The sequence below is a fragment of the Ciconia boyciana genome, chromosome 4 (genome assembly GCF_034638445.1).
Source record: "Ciconia boyciana chromosome 4, ASM3463844v1, whole genome shotgun sequence".
Lineage (NCBI taxonomy): Eukaryota > Metazoa > Chordata > Aves > Ciconiiformes > Ciconiidae > Ciconia > Ciconia boyciana.
This window is the reverse complement of record NC_132937.1, coordinates 24,547,431-24,563,704: the sequence shown is the minus strand read 5'-3', so window position 1 is coordinate 24,563,704 and position 16,274 is coordinate 24,547,431. Positions and strand designations below refer to the sequence as shown.

The window sequence follows — 16,274 nt, the reverse complement described above, 5'->3', positions numbered from 1 at the left end:
TGTATATGTGCGTGAGAAAATCTAGAGCTCCCTCTCCTCCAATACTACAGTAATCCTCCAGCTTCTGGTCTTTTGCTTCTGCTACTCTAAAATTCAGTCTGCCTTTGATTGTGTGGGGGTTTTCCAAGGCTGCAGATGATGTGAAGTTTATTTTCAAATAGCAGTTTTACTGAAAAGGTCCAGTACTGTAACACATGGGAGGATAAGTGCATCTTACTTTATTTAAATTCATTTTGTGTTTTATCTTCACTTAGTTTTTCTTTGCCCCAAGTTTCAATAAGCCTTGCTGACAGATACTGCTGAGGGATGCTGAGTGTTAAGTAAAATTATTTCATCACTTTCTTTAGATTCAGTAAAAAAATGGATTGATTCTGCAGATTCTTTCCCCTCTACAGACGTTGACTCCATTGCAGACAAAATAAGGAAAAGTGTCAGGAAAGGCAGAGGTTGGTGGGCTCTTCAGCTTTTAAGACAATGTGTGGATCTCGCTCATGTTCACAGGTGTTAAACTGAGAATAGGAAAATGGTTTTGTTCAGAATATCTGGCTTCTTTTTGTCTCTGACAAGTACTGTGGTGTTCTATCTTGCAGTACAGATTTATGGCAGAGTGGCTACTAAACAGTTTATGTAAACATAAAGACTTCAGGGTCATAAATTCAGTATAGGTAACAAAACTGGACCAAAGCATGCTGCCAGTCACTGGCAAGGAAGATTTGAAGAGTTTTTTCTACGTTTGATGGCACAGAGAAATACAAAATCAAAGCTAATATATTTTGAATTAAAGCTTTATTCAGAACCTAAGTCCAGCAGGGCCTTTCTTGGGTCTGGTACTGCAGCAGTGTGTATTCTGTCTGCAAGTTGACTTAAGTTGCTAGGTCAGACTAATGAAATGCTAGGAAAGAGTTTTAATAATTCAGCCTTTCACTGCAGGGCAGGGTGATCAGTTTTACCCGAAGTCTTACCACCTCATGTTCAGAAAGAAAAGTTTTAAAATCTGTGTTAGTACTTGGATTTTCTTTCAAATTCTTTGTCTTTCCTGCAGATGCAAAATGGGAATAGTGGTCTAGGGGGTCCCAACACAGCCGCAGGAATGGCAGCATCATCTGTGTAATGGATTCCATTACGAGTTTCATGATGGAAAACAAATCAGAGGTCTGATGTGCACAGATGGTCTCAGCTGTTGACGCTAATACTAGCAAGTACCGGGTCTGCACCTCCTTTTCAGGAGGTTCATTTGAAAATCATTTAAGTTGCTTCAGCTGAACTGTTATGGCAGAAAGGTTGCAACATGAGCAGGGCATTGAAAAGCAAGGTCTAGGCCTGGGCAAAGAAGTCACAAGCGCTCCTGTTGTTAAGGTTGAAGAAGTCTGCTTTTATTTTGAGCTGGAGTATTTAAAAGTGGAACTTACTGTTCTTATTCATGTTGTTGTGATGGCTGCAAAGGAGTATTACTGTGTACAGCAGAACGTTTGCAAGATGTGCAGCCTCTTTTGGAAGGAGAATAAATTGCGCTGCTGGATGAGGAGAAGCGTTGGGGTAGGAGAAAGACTGAAGCACAGGAGACGGGTTTAGGACTGTGGCAAGTCCAGGGACCGTGGAGTAAATGGATAACAAAAAGGGGGAATGAGGTTGTGAGGATCAGACAAGGGATCTGCCTGGGAAGGAGGAGTGGCTAGGAAACAAGTGGTGGTCAGAAGGGTGGGTAATTGTCCTGTTTTCACCCTTCTGTGTGTGTAGAGGGAAATGAATTTTCCAACTTTCAGTAGGAAGGGGACAATGCGTTTAAATTTATGAAAACTAGGAAATGAGGGATTGTACAACACGGGGGAGACATTTTACTCTGCCAGTCAGAAGGCAAGATGAGGTGCATGTCACTCCTGTGGAGGGCTGAATTCTAGCAAAGTGATGGGCAAACAAGTAAACTGTGGCTGTACTCACCCTAACCTGGAGGTTTATCCTGGTCCCGTTATCTCCTGACCAACTTGGCTGGGACTGAATGGACATGTGCCATCGTCTCCCTGCTACCCCTGTTTCCTTTTCATGCAACCAAAGTGCAGACGGGGATCTGGTACGTGCCTGAACCTAGGTGTGAGATGGAGTCTGGACATAGCCATGATGCAAATATTGATCTGAGAGACTGGAAGGTCTCCTGGATCCTCACTTAGGAGACTGTCTCTGGTCTATAATTTTTCTCCCATTACCATCACGCACTGCAGCGCTCCCTCTGTTCCATGGAAAGGCTGTATGCAACCACACCCTGACTTGCAAACCCGGTATGCCACCAGGAGCCTGTGCTGTTTTCCACATAATATTCTTGTGGTAGTGCCTAGAGGGTGGCTTAGAGGAAAATCATGTCTCAGGAACGTGTATTTTTAAGAGAGAGAAGCTTGCAGGTACAACAAACTGGAGAGCAGGATGGGAGCTGTTGTGATAAGGAGAAATAGCCAAATCTGATTATCATCTGATCTGCAGTACTGTGCTAACCACCTGAGTGAAATTACTCCTCTCTCACAGCAATGGGAAAATAGAAACAAGCTCTTCAGTCCTGGTAGAGCTGTGCCTACAACAAGGGTTGCGTGATTTTATTCATGTTGTACTCTTGTCCGTGTTAGGAGCATATAGATTTAATTTTAATTAAAAAGGGAAAGATTAATAGCATCTGAGAGTTGCCATTTCGTGGGTGTGTGGTAGCACCCATAATATGGATGCTCCAGGATTTAATGAGCACAGCATGTAGGTTAGCTGACATTTTGACTGTTATTGAATCTCAGATCTCTAGATCCTTATCAGATGAAACCATATAACCAGGAACAATTATATGAACACCATTCACATAATTTTTAAACAAAAATTTATTATGTTGAGTGACAAACTCAAAAGCTTGTTGCTGATTAGCTTTGCTTTCAGAAGCAGATAATACTCATTGGGAATTAGTGTGAGGTTCTGGGAAATCAGGAGGTAATTTAGCTAGTCAAAAAAGGGAGGGCTGGGGAGAAGGGAGTGTGATACGCTGACCAAACGGTAACATCTATCACCAGGTAGTTGCAATACATTTAAAATCAGGTTTATAAGCAACAGCAGGTGATTCAGACAAAAATAATTATGCAAAAACTTGAGAGGATACAGATTTTTATGTTACAACAGAAAGAAAATTATGTTTTATTGTTTCTATATTTTGTGTTTTGAACAAATGTTATTGTAATTACATCTGAAAAAAACCTATTGGAAAAGGACGCCAGCGTTGCAAAGCCAAGCTGTCAGGACGTGACACAATTAAGCTTTCCCATGCTGTGTTAATTTGGCCCACTTCTGAGTATGCCTTCTAATCAAGTCTTTAGTTACACGATCACACACGGTGTTCATAACACGTCTCCTCTGCACTGAACGAATAAAACATTTGGGAGAATCATTAGACCTTGGTTACTTATAATAGACCTAGACCACTGGTTTGCTATAATAGAAGTTATTCAGTAATCCTCCAAATTTTATTACTCCCTTCCCTTATGAAAGACTGAAAAGTTTGGATTTCCACAGTCAGTCTAGGAAACTTGCAAAAGGTGACATCCAGAAAACTCTCCCTCTTGAACGTTAATCACTGGAAAAAAATATATACAATTGTATACTATTAATGTAATCAGGAAGGGCCTGAAGTAGACAGATCCTTTTTTGTACCATAAGTAACATATGGCATCAGAACCAATACTTATCACCCTACAGAAGAGCTGCAGAGAAAATTTGGATGTTGAAGACTTTGGGGCACTTATTTACGACAGCAGGTTGTTGTACAGTGTGTAAGTACTTCTGGTAGGTGGAGAGCATTGATACTGAAGATCGCTTAGTATGCCCAGTGTGGTTTATCTCACTCACGTGAGTGAGTAATGAAAGGTGATAAGCTTATTTCACAAGAAAGGTGAATGGGTTGTGAGTCTCAGAATTTAATTCATGACCTCAGCAGTCTGTGATGAGAACTGGAGAACTACATATGTTCCAATCGTGAAGTAAACCAGCACAAACTGCAGCTCACACTCCCAGGGCATTTGCTTGTAGAGCTGTCATCCATCCAATTTCTAAAGCCCAGCCAGCAGCAATAGCAAGAAAGCTATCTGAGTTTGTGTTCATGTTTCTATGTGAACTTCCTATTTTTACAGTTCAGTAGCAATAGCAGTTCACTGTAGAACTGTAGCAGAAGCACAGAGCCTGAGGTCATATATTGCCTGTGGTACAAACAAAATTCTGTAATAGCTGCTCTGCGTTCATTCTTAACACACATTCCAAAAATCTCTTTTTACAGATAACTTTATACATGAAGAGCTGTTGAACTTCTTTATGAAAATCAGTAGTTTATAAAAATGTGTTCAACTGGTCATAGTAATTTGAGACATTTGACTAACGTTCAGTTTTTTGTAGCAAGGCTATCTATGGGAAACAGCCATGGAGAAGTTAAATGACTTAAGAGAAGGTACATGGAATTATGCACATACCTGCACGCTGGTCATAGATGAAAACGTTCCTTGCAAATTGAAAAGACCTTTCCCACAACAGACTCTTAACTCGCTGGGACTCCGTGGCATTTCTCCAGATCACTCACATTGCAGTATGCCAGAGCCCTTGGGTATGGCTGTGGAGATGTTGATGCTCATCTGTGGAGTAGATTTCCCCTGGTGCAGCTCAGAAAATCATTCACCTCCATATCCCTTCTAAATGCCATTGCCTAAACACAATGTGTATTCGTATTCCCCAGCTGATACTGGAAAACCTGTCTTGGAAAGTCACACTATTAACTAACTGAAATACAAGCTCTGTGGCAGCACATTTGTATATATTTTCAAGCAAACCTGGTATTTTAATACAGAAGTAAAATGCAATGACATTTTTGTTGTTTACCTTCATGAACCTTTCTTGTCTCTTAGGATACGTTGATATTGGGCTAATTCCCAAAGGTGCAAGGGGAATCAAAGTCATGGAAGTTGCAGAAGCAGGAAATTTCCTTGCTGTGCGAAGCAAAGACCCAGAAAAATATTACCTGAATGGAGGCTTTATCATCCAGTGGAATGGTGAATACAAAGTGGCAGGCACGATATTTCAGTATGACAGAACAGGGGATCTAGAAAATCTGACTGCTCCAGGACCCACCAATGAATCAATATGGATTCAGGTAAATAGATCACTGGCAGAATGTGCTGGGTTTGGATGGCAGCCGAATGTGCTGGGGCTCTGAAACTGAGGCTGGAAAAATAACTGTATTTGTATATAAGCCACTCTATTAGCATGTTGTCTTGCAAAAATCAGTTGAGCTGTTTTGGAGAGAAATAAACACCTTGCTTGAGAGGGTTGTTCATCCTGCCTGAACACAGATGTCCAGTATCATAGTCTGATGATTATTAAAGGCTGGTAAAATCCAGTGCTGCCACGAGGATAGGGATCCTGCCACCTGTAGTTGGTCACTCGTTCGCCTGACCTTCCTTGTCTCTTGTGCCAGCTTAGACCAACACATGGCTGTGATGTGAACCAGACCCAGATGAAAAATAACTATTTATCACAAAAAGTGAGCTCATGTCAGGCTGTGAACAGTGAGAGCTAGGGAAGGCTGACAGCAGTGACAGCTTATGCTGAGCAAGAAAATACAGCATTAGATAGATGGATTAATAGCTTATGGTAAGTGAAATGGATCCATTTAGCATCCACTGAGGTTTCTCCCTTTTGTTTCTTTTATGTTGCTTTATAGAGTCTAACTTAAATGTAACCAGTTTCTGTTAATTCTGCAAAAATAGTTTTAAATTGCCCCTTTGTTCTCTGAATGTATCTTTCCTGGCTTGTTTGCCTGTGTATCCACCATGCAATTAAAAGGAGTATTAGCGGTGTGAGGGGAGCCACTTTCACACCTCGAATGTCTGGTGAGAAGGCACATCTAATGGGTGCTCAATCTTCACTGTCAGTAACAAGGTCAAGGAAACAATTAGGAGGAAGAGTAGAAGTTCATTGCTGAAGTCTTTTATCCCTTGATAATGTTTTTCTTTTCTCCCTCTCATCAGCCAAATGGTAAATTTCTTGAGTGGCTCTTCTCAATTGGAATTTTCCTTCTTAATGCAGAAACACTGAAAAATAATATTAAAGCAGGGTCTGAATAAAGCCTGTAATTTTCTGACCTACTAGTTGTTTTGTAACAGTTCTTTCAGAAGCGTAGGGAAATTATAATGGTGACAGGCAATAGCTCTTAATCAGCAGCACATTTGACAGTGCCTTGGATGGACTTTGCATTATCTTTTCTTACAGTCAGTAGGATACCAATTATGCTGACCCACTTATTCCCACCTGTGCTTGCAAAAGTGCATGGCAAACAACTGTGTCTTAGAAAGATATGTGTAGGCCGCAGTCAGCGCACAAATGGAAGTTTTGCCAGTCTGCTTTTCTGAACTGGTAGTAGGCTCCAAAATGGTCTGCTTTAAACCTTGCTGATTCTTCTGCTTTCACGCTTTGAAAGCTTTGGGCCAGTAGATTATTAAAATCATAAGTAATTAAATAAACCACACTCTTTTTCTAGCTACTTTTTCAAGAAACTAACCCTGGAATCAAGTATGAATATACTGTACGTAAAGAAGAAAGTCATGAGAACGAGATTGGAGAGCCAGAGTATTTTTGGCAGTATGGAGACTGGACAGACTGCAGTGTTACCTGTGGAAGAGGTAATTCCTGACTTCCTTTTTCTATTAGTATTTATATTCATTACTGGCAAATCATCTTTACTTTAAGTTATCCAGACAGCATCCTCAAAGAGGTAAGGTTCTTTAATCTGCATTTGGTGGGAAATCAGATCACATGGTTACAATAATGTCTTCTGGCTTTAAAATAAAATGTTATTAAATCATTTAAGGCAAATAGGTTTCTATAACACCTGCTCTGAAATTCTCAACCTCTGTGAACCAAAATGAAAAACTACAGTTTTCTTTTTCTCATAATTTGCTGTCAATATTGTTCACAATAACCTACTTCCCAGCAATACTGATTTATGACCTACTCTTGTTTCCCTGCCGAATCTTTCCAGTATGGTAACTACAAAAAATATTCTTCATTTCTGTCCTGCCTTGATAAGCAACAATGCTTTTTGTGCATTTATCAATAATTACTTTATTTAAATCAGTCTTGAGAACTTACATGTCTTTACCATTTTCAGTAGAATGGCTTGGGAACAGCTGCAGTTATATTGTAGTTCTGAACTTTGTGTGCGGCACATGAAACCAGACAAGCAGAATGATGACCATGAAGTAGGATCTAACGACAGGTCTAGAAGTTTGTCTTTGGTTACACACAGAAAATGCTAGCAGGAAGACTTTCTTTAAAGTAGTTAACAGATCAATGAGATGAAGTTAATGCTTGCAGTGAACAATGATAATGATAAAAAGACTGAAGGTTTCTTTACAAAAGTAAAGGATTTTATCCATAATTTGTGGGAATAATTTTTAAAAGATGAGAAAGATGTTGTGTGTGCAAGGAAGTCTGCACTGGGGGGAAAGAGATTGCAGCCTTCCATCTAAATTAGTTCCTGAGTTTCACTGGACAGAAGAAGAGTCCTGGAGATAGGATGGGAACCTTCTTTGACCGTCTGTGTGAAAAGATCAATGTTACAGCCACTGGACAAACAACAAAATAAGCCTTTTCTCCTTCTAATGCTAGGATATTGCTGGTGTTTTTTGATAATTACTGCTTTCTTTAACTATTTTCCAGAAGGAAAGCAAAAGACAAACAAATGTTGTAACAAATCCAGTTGGGAGTTCAGAAGCAGTGATGATTACAGGAGTAACAACTTTTTAGTCTTTCCTGTCAGGGAAGACACTAAAATAATGCATTTTCAGTGGTTTGAGCAAAGGACATTGTATGGCCTTAATTTTAGAAGATTAAAAGAAGAATGTTAGAGGAATAGTGTAAATTACCCCATGTCAATAACATTCCTATATTATAAAAAAAATATTTTTATATATATAATGGACATACAGAGATGTTTATACATCCATGTATATACGTTTGTGCAAATATTTGTGTGGTTTGTTTTGGGGTTTTTTTTTTTGAGAAGAATCTCTCAGCACAGAACACCATGTGCTTTCTGGTTAGCAGGAAAAAAAAAAAGTCTTTAAATAGGTACCTAAAACAAGTGTTTTGCTTAATTGCATGCTGTATGTTTTAGTTCTGATACCTACTTGTGAATAATGTTTAATGTAACAATTGGCATGATAACAAAAAGGGGGGGGGGGGGGAGTGTTATTAGACTGTTTGTTGTGTTGGTTTGGTTTTTTTTACATCAGCTGCACTTTTCCCAGAACTATTTCTCACTAAGTAAATTATAACCCTGTGTACTACCTTCTGGCTAAAGAACTGTGTGACTTGGCTTTGATTTCTACCTACCACATGGATTACTTAAAATAGAGGACTGCAGGATATAGGTTTTTTTTCAGTTTTTATTTAATAAGTGGCTTCCCTGTTTGCTGTCTTTGGACTCTTAAATATTTCTCAAGCTCATTGGCTTTTTCTTTGCATAAGTAGAAATGATGTGTTTCAGGCAAGACTGGACTTACTGACATGAATTTGCAGGGGAACCAAGAGGTGCATCACAGTTCAAAAAGGGCACAGAAACTTTCCCAGTTCTCTGCATTCCTTCACGGACAGGAGAAAAGAAATTAATAGACCCTTTGCTCTCGTCTTAGATACATGCATTTATGAAAGTAACTGAACAGGTCTAAAGGAGGATGTAATCTGCTAATATATGGTGCAGTCAGGGTATTGTCGCTTACTCCCTGCCCAGAAAAAAGGGAAACCCGGGCACAGAGCTTCAATGCATCACTTGAACCAGGGGAGCTCTGATATTACAGTCTGTCTGCAGTTTTCTGCAGGTACCCGATGCTTAATCTGGTTGTGCTCTGGGCTGTCTGAATGTGGACCAGCTGTGCTGTTGTCATATTAGCTTGGCACTGAATCTGAACTAGCTGGTTCAGATTCCTAAGCACCCTCCTAAGCACCATGCTGGTGCAGTAATATAGCAGGTTTATGCCTGGATGATCAGAGCACAAACACATCAGCAAAAATACCTGGAGCTTTGCTGCATAAAAAGAAGGGCGTAGTATCAGGGAAGGTGTATTTGGAAAATGTTAGCTCTCCATCGTTATCCAAATTTGGAAACTCTAAAGTCTTGCTACATTTAGCAGGAAATATGGGCATGGTGGTGATTGTTGACCTAAAACCAGAAGGTCTCACACGGTTATGCATTATTGCGGTTTGATCCCCCTGAGTTCAGTTGAGGACCAAGAGGCAGAATAAAGGCAGAACTGAACGTTCCCAATGTTGCTGGATTAAGCAACACCCTTCTCTGACTTCCACAGAACTTCCTTCTGGCTTTGAACGATGAGATTGATTTTACCTGAACGTACACTATTTAGATTCAGAATGTGTTGCCATTGGCAGTAACAGACCTGTTGTGCCAAATCTCAGGCATTTGAAAAGTTTTGAAAGGTTTGTAAGATAAAGTGCATTGAAGTAGGCAAGATCATCTTCTGCTATTGGTGTGCTGCATGACAAGTCTTCCTAAAGACAAGCCTACAGTGGGGATCAAGGAGGTAAGAGAAGTTGCATTTATTTAGACTAAAGATAGTAGTAAAATAACCTTCAAAGAATTTTGCGGATATAATTTGGTAAATAATAAACCAATAGTTTTTCAGGATAAAAGGCAGTGCCAAAAAAGGTGAACTATTGAACTAACTTTGACGGCCACAGCCAGTGGGAGAAATTGATCCTTACCTATAATTTTGTTCTCTTGGCAAACCTGGACCTGCCTAAAGATTGGGCATAGGGCCTTTCGTCACAACTGGTCAATATGGTAGCAGTAAATCCAAGGGCACTTTGGCCTTTTGTAGCCACAGAGATCAGGACCATGCAAACAAATGCTTTCTGGAGCCAAGAGAGTGAAGCTGAGTTAGGGAGTGATAAATGGGGCTACAGGCATGGGAATGGGCTGATGCAGGAAAGCCTCATCTATCCTAAGAGAAAAAATACGGTTTTAGCCTTATGACACAGCTCCTTATCCAGGGAAATGTACCTGGAAAACGTCCCAATTATGAATAATGACTTTGTAGAGTGAAGCTGTCCCTTCTCAGAATTAACCCAGGACAGCTCCCTAAAGATATTTTCCAAAAGATTTGTGGCCTCAAGGTAGCACTACGCCGTGCCCTGACCCATATCCTTCCCCAACTCCATTGCACCTGAGAAAAAGAAGATGCAAATGTGCTCATGTTTTCCTTCATTTGTTTCATGTGCCCCTGTCTTTTGTGGTCTCAAAGAGTGGGTCTGGCCAGTCTACAATAATGCCATTTAGCAGGGAAAAAATATTCTCTGAAAAATCAATGTTTTCTGTAGCAAATATACCTAATACGGCATGCAGGGAAAAGGAGAACACATTGCAATACCTGATATCAATTTGCAATGTAGAAAATAGTTCAGTAATTACATTACAATCCATTTCATGGCAAACTAATGCTGAAGGGGATAATTTATAGTAAAAATCATAAGCCCTGCTCTGTTCTCACTGCAGGGCAGTTTGAGTCTCTGCCGGCTGTTTGCTTTATGCAGAAAGGAATTGCTTTGCAGTCAGAATGTGTGCACACTGGACAGTGTCCTGCAGACTGCTGCACCCTCTGGCCAAGAGCCTGTCCCTCCAGAGCCTACTGTCAAGACAGCATGTAAAGCCCTTAAGCTTTTTTATAGGAAGATTAATTTAAATGCCTCACTGAGTTTTTTTCTAGACCAACTACCCATTATTCTTTCTTTAAATAATGGTCAATTAGAAATTACAAGTATAAATCTTTCATCCTTATTGAAAGGCTTTAATCATGTTTCTTAGAACTAGCTTTGAGTGGCATTGAACATAACAAGAAGCAAAGCACGGCACAGCTGCAACTAAGGGAGAATATTAGGCAACCTCAACAATTTACTTCTCCATAGATAACATCAGTAAATGGCAAATTTTCAAAGCGTTGCAAAAGGACTTAACTGTAAGATTTCTTTGAGGGTTAATTGTTTATGTGCCCTCTAGATCCTTCACAACCGTTATCAGGGCTACTTTGTAAAATTACCTCCAGGTATTCCTGAACTGAAATGTAGTACTAAACTTGTAGTGTTGATTTTAGAAAACAAAGGTCACTCTATTTTCCTTCACTATTATGTGTCTAAGTTTTATAACACCCAAGAATGTAAAGGTTGGCTCTTGTATTGTGTACGTAACTTGTGCATGCACTGAATATAATTTGTTCATTCAAATACCAAAGTAAACTTCTTGCAGAGTATCTGATTTGATGCACAACTGTGACAATTACTTGTTCAAATTACTTTTACAATCAAATATGCTCTTTTGCATACACATTTTGTACATTTGCTTCTGGTCCTTCATTTCTGTTGTTCTCAGCCTTGATTTTTCCCAAACTGAGGGCTATGCAGCCAACAGATTTCTAATCTCTGTTTCAAAAACCTTCCACACCCAAATGATTTTAAACTGGCACCTTTTTTTGCAAACTAAATCAGGAGCTGAGTGGGTCAGCCTCCCATCTAAAAAGTCCTGCATTAGGGATGAAGTGGCACAGAGAGGCGGAAGCAATCTGTGAGCAGATTTAGTGAGATCAAGACCATGGGATGTTCCCTCTCTAGAGAAAAAAGCAAGATCTTTGCAGTGGGATTATGACCACAGAGATGATGTTCTGATGGATACAGCCAGCATCTTTGTGCATGCAAAACAGTTGTCAGCATGGACTAGTTAGCACTGAGATCAGAGAGAAGTAAAAGAGGTGAAGGGAGGAAAACAGCGACCCTCTCAGAGCCCTACAGAAATAGTGTTTAGGTTTCCGATTTTACTGAGTGTTTAAGTATATTTACAATTTTTAATCTGTGACTTAAATAGGATATTACACATTTAAGTTATGTAACTGGAAAAGTTTGATAAGGCAGGGTCAGTGTGAGGTGACTAGTTTTCTACTTTTGCAATGTTTTCTAGTTCAACTTGCTCAAGCTGAAAAAAAATTGTATTTCCTTATGTCATTATATATATATGAACATATATATATATGTGTGTATCAATATATGCATATAGGATTCCTTCCAGCTTTGGAACTGAACTGTACACGGTCAAGATGAAAAAAATGTGAATTTATGGCTTCTTTTAATATATACATCCATCCCAGAACTTTCCAGATTTTGAAACTACAGTGAGAGTTCACATAAATTCCATAATAAAAATTGTTTGTGTGAATAAATTAGTTTGTTGATGCCAGTGATCAGCAAATGTTTTATGAGAATGTACAGCATCAAAACAAAACTTTTGCAAAGGTTTATAGTGGTTTTAAAGTGAATTACAGCAGCTGAAATGACCCTAAAATTTATCAAAGCAAAAGAGTTCTTCTCTTATTTGCATTTGTAACAGCAACATATCATGATTTTGAAAGGGACAGAAACATATTTCTGTGAACTGCTTTTACAACTAGCAGGAAGGTTGCTAACTATTCCAGTTACACTTTTCATAGCATAAAATAGAGCACTGCTCATTGGGAGTCCTGCACTGAACCAAAAAGCTTTCTGCCGCTTGAAGTCCCCTAGGACAGGAGAGAGCCACATCCAGCCACGCTGCAGTCACGCAGCTACTTCCACATCATGTACCCTGGAGCCTGAATGCCTCAGCGAATAGCATTAATGGGAGCACAGGGCTGCAGTCCCTTAATCCTCCCTTCTAGGTAAAAATAATCCTTTTTCTAGCAAATCAACCTTCGTGTATGACTGGAGGAGTCTCAGTCATCAAATCCTGTGCTGTTGTCAGTAATTGTCTTATGTCTCAGTCGCAAGTCTGAAAGTACTCTAAAAGCTATAGCATTTCCTCACAGTGTCACAGACCTGATGTCTTAAGGTGCTATAACAATGAGATATAACAATGAGATACAGGTTCCCATCTGCTTCTATGGAATGACCCAAGTATGCATAGAAAGTTTTTAATTTCCTTGTGTTGTGGAGGCCTTTTTCGGTAATATCTGACTACAATCTCCCCTTCACGCATGCAGTCCTTGCTCAGTTCTCCCACCAAAAGTTACCTCTGTTGCTAGCTTTGCATTTCCTAGTATTAAAGTTGGTATTCTGTTTTTTCTGTATTTATTTTTATAAGTAGATTGTTAAATTTTGGAGAGGAAAAAAAAAATTTGAATGCTGTGGAATTCCTTAAAGCAAGATAACTACAATGCTAGCATGAAATTTTAGGAAGTAAGTTTTAATTGCCATATATGGGGACATTGCTGTATAGAGGAACATAAGTATATGTTGTATAGAGGAATACTTCCATATTTCCCAAGTATTGTTATCTATGGATTACTGTTCTTATCTTCCACTTAGTTTCCCAGACTAGTTATTAGGAGGTGTGAGGCAAGGAAAAGCTTAATTTAATTCCTATGAGGCAAGGAAAAGCTTAATTTAATTCCTAAACATTCTGCAAAATAGCCTAACACTTATCCCTGACACTGTAGTAACAGTGCTGTTAGGCCCTTTGCTTCCCAGGATAAGGATAAAAGTCACAGAGATACAGTGATCTACCGTCTGCATATTAATTGCTGTGAATTAATAGCATAGTTAATTTAACAAGAGTTTATAAACAAGGTTTCTTCGGTCTTTTTAGTCCTCAGGATTTGTTTGGGCCTAATGCCACTATTTTAATGCCTCTATATCAGTCTAGGTACAACCTTTCAGACTGTAGTATCGCAATACTTTTTTTACACTGAGATTGCAGCACAGGACCTACCTCAAATTATTGCAAAACTTTGTGGAAGGCAGGCCCCTGGAAACTGGCTTTCTTTAGATTCGCACTAGGGTAATGCAGTATTTTGGTTCATGTTTCTTTCTGTTAAATGTGTGGGAGTTTTTTTAAGTGGAACTGTTAAGCAATAACCCACATTGTATGTATAGGATGTCTCTGTGTCTCTCATCATTAGTGCACCTTGCCTCTTGTGATGAGTGCTGAGTATTAGTTATTTAGAAAACAGAAGATTTCCCCCCTCGTAATATGGCATCATCATTTTCAGTCAAGATTTGTACCAAAACTTCTTAAAAGTGGAATTCAGCATTAAGAGTCACAGGGTTATAGTTTTGCTGATACACTCCAGTTTGTATTCTGCTTAAACAGCCTTCCCAGAAGTACAAAGAAAAGATCAGCAAAAATACCCTTGCTGTGAATAGCCTGATGCTGCTGAGTTGCCTCTTATCTGTGAGTAATCCAAGAATCATTCATAGCCCTTTAAACCTGCTTCAGGGCCTGCAGGAGTCCTTTCTGAGGCTGACAACTAAATTGAGATTAAGGAAAGTGCTTTCTAATGTGTTGTGTGAGCTGCCTGATCCAAACGAGTCCTGCTTAACACCTTTTCATCTTGATTAAAGGATGCCCATACCTGACTTAGCCCAGACATTCAGCAGAACTGAGTTGCACAGCTGTTACTGTATTCTGGGATATGGAGTACGACCAGTGTGTACTCCCCATGCTAGAGGATTTCTACAGCTCATCCCCAGCCTACATGGATTACTGTTAATTTTTTTTGTGTCTTTCTCTCGCAGGGGTGCAGCGCCAGATTGCCCACTGCATGCGGAAGGGAAGTGGGGCGATCAAAAACTCCTTCTGCGACCCAGCAACACAGCCAAACGGGCGACAAAAGAAATGCTACGAAAAGGACTGTCCACCCAGGTAACAGATACTGGGGGGGGCTCTGCTAATGCTAAATAGCAGCCTTATTCAAAGGAAAATGTTGGTTTTAATACCAGATTAGTGTGGCATCTACGGCCTGCTGTGGTGAGATCTCCTAAGCATTTCAGAGCAAGGTGGCAGAAACCCAGTAATGGACAGATTAGGAGTGAGCTGCCCAAAGAAGTTTCCAGTTCCAGTTCCTGAGAAGTCTGTGCTAGGAATGGCAGAGATTGCTCTCTCATCTGTATAGATACCCTTTTTGTTCAGTTTAGGTGCAGGTGTGCCTGAAAACGGTATAAATTCTTACTTATTTCAAAAATCCTATTCCTGTCTTAGCTCAAGTGATAATGTATTATTGTGTGTTCTAAAAACTAACTTGCAGACAGGTTTTTTTAAGCCTTTTGATGCTGGTTTTCAGTATTTTTTGATACTTCTTTGTCCTTTTTATGAGGGAAGATGAGTGGAAATGCCCACTTCTATAACTAATTGTTACACCTTCTTTATAACACTTATTATTTGGCATCTTTTTATCATGTCCCTTCTTATTTTTTCATTTCAGCGAAGTGCAACTTTCTTCGTTCTGTGATCACATGGGAATAATTTTTTCCATTCCCATAACATTTTTAATTTGTCTTCGTCTCTGTTTTTTCTGTTCTACCATTTTAGCGAGTGGGTAAGGAAGACTAACCACAGCAAACATTCCAGGTGACAGCAGAACTGTGGGCTTGTAAAATATGCGCAGATTTGCTGGAAGGGATCAATATTGGTTTTAGTTTCATGCTTTAGGTACTGGAACATCTTGCTCTTGCCTTTCATTGTCTTCAGAGATTGTTTGTCATGCCGTTCACAATGGTATACCAGTCTTTCCCTAGTAATTCTAGTTAAATCAGAATCAAATCAAAGTCATTACAATGATTCCCTTAAAGCGTATCGCGTTACATTTGCCAGCAGTGAATTTCATGAAGCTTTAATGTAAAAAATTCTGCATGGCTGTTGGTTTTATTAGTTGTTTCCAAGTATCTTCACAACATTATATGATGCCTCCTCTGGGAATTACATCTTTGCACTTTCAACCTCTATAAATGATTGGTAAAAGCATAAGCTACCAGCATTTCATAATTCTTTGTAGATTGCTAGGAAATCAACTGACAGTAGATCAAACTTACTAACTAGTTGACTAGTTAAGAGCTGAGGCTACCCACATACGTCAGGGTGTTTTTTATTTATAGCACATATAAACTGTGCTATTTATTCCAAAGTTCCAAATGAGCTCAATTTATCACATTTGTTCTAAGTGACTGCATTATTCAGACCTGCTCTTGAAAGTGAGGGAACAGAATTTGTCCCTTGTTGGGCAGATTGCAGAATTATGTGACGTGTGAACCAAGCTTTTCTGCAGGCCAGGCAGAAAAGTTCTCATATGCTGCCAGCCTGAGTGATGCTTTTCAAGCTCATTCTGCACTGCAGAGGAAAGCACTAGTTATCCTTCTGAGGACAGCAAAATACTGACAAAATGCAGTGCAGGAAACCCGTA

At 39.5% G+C, this 16,274-nt stretch overlaps 1 protein-coding gene across 5 annotated transcripts in view; it reads left to right on the top strand.

Annotated features, from left to right (window-relative positions):
• Positions 1 to 16,274, top strand: part of ADAMTS12 (ADAM metallopeptidase with thrombospondin type 1 motif 12) — a 175,179-nt gene that overhangs the window by 129,116 nt on the left and 29,789 nt on the right. For all 5 annotated transcript variants that reach the window (XM_072860961.1, XM_072860965.1, XM_072860964.1 and 2 more), the window contains 3 exons: positions 4,911 to 5,155; positions 6,542 to 6,683; positions 14,614 to 14,740. In XM_072860961.1, coding sequence (XP_072717062.1) covers positions 4,911 to 5,155; positions 6,542 to 6,683; positions 14,614 to 14,740 — 514 coding nt within the window. The remainder of the gene's footprint in view (positions 1 to 4,910; positions 5,156 to 6,541; positions 6,684 to 14,613; positions 14,741 to 16,274) is intronic.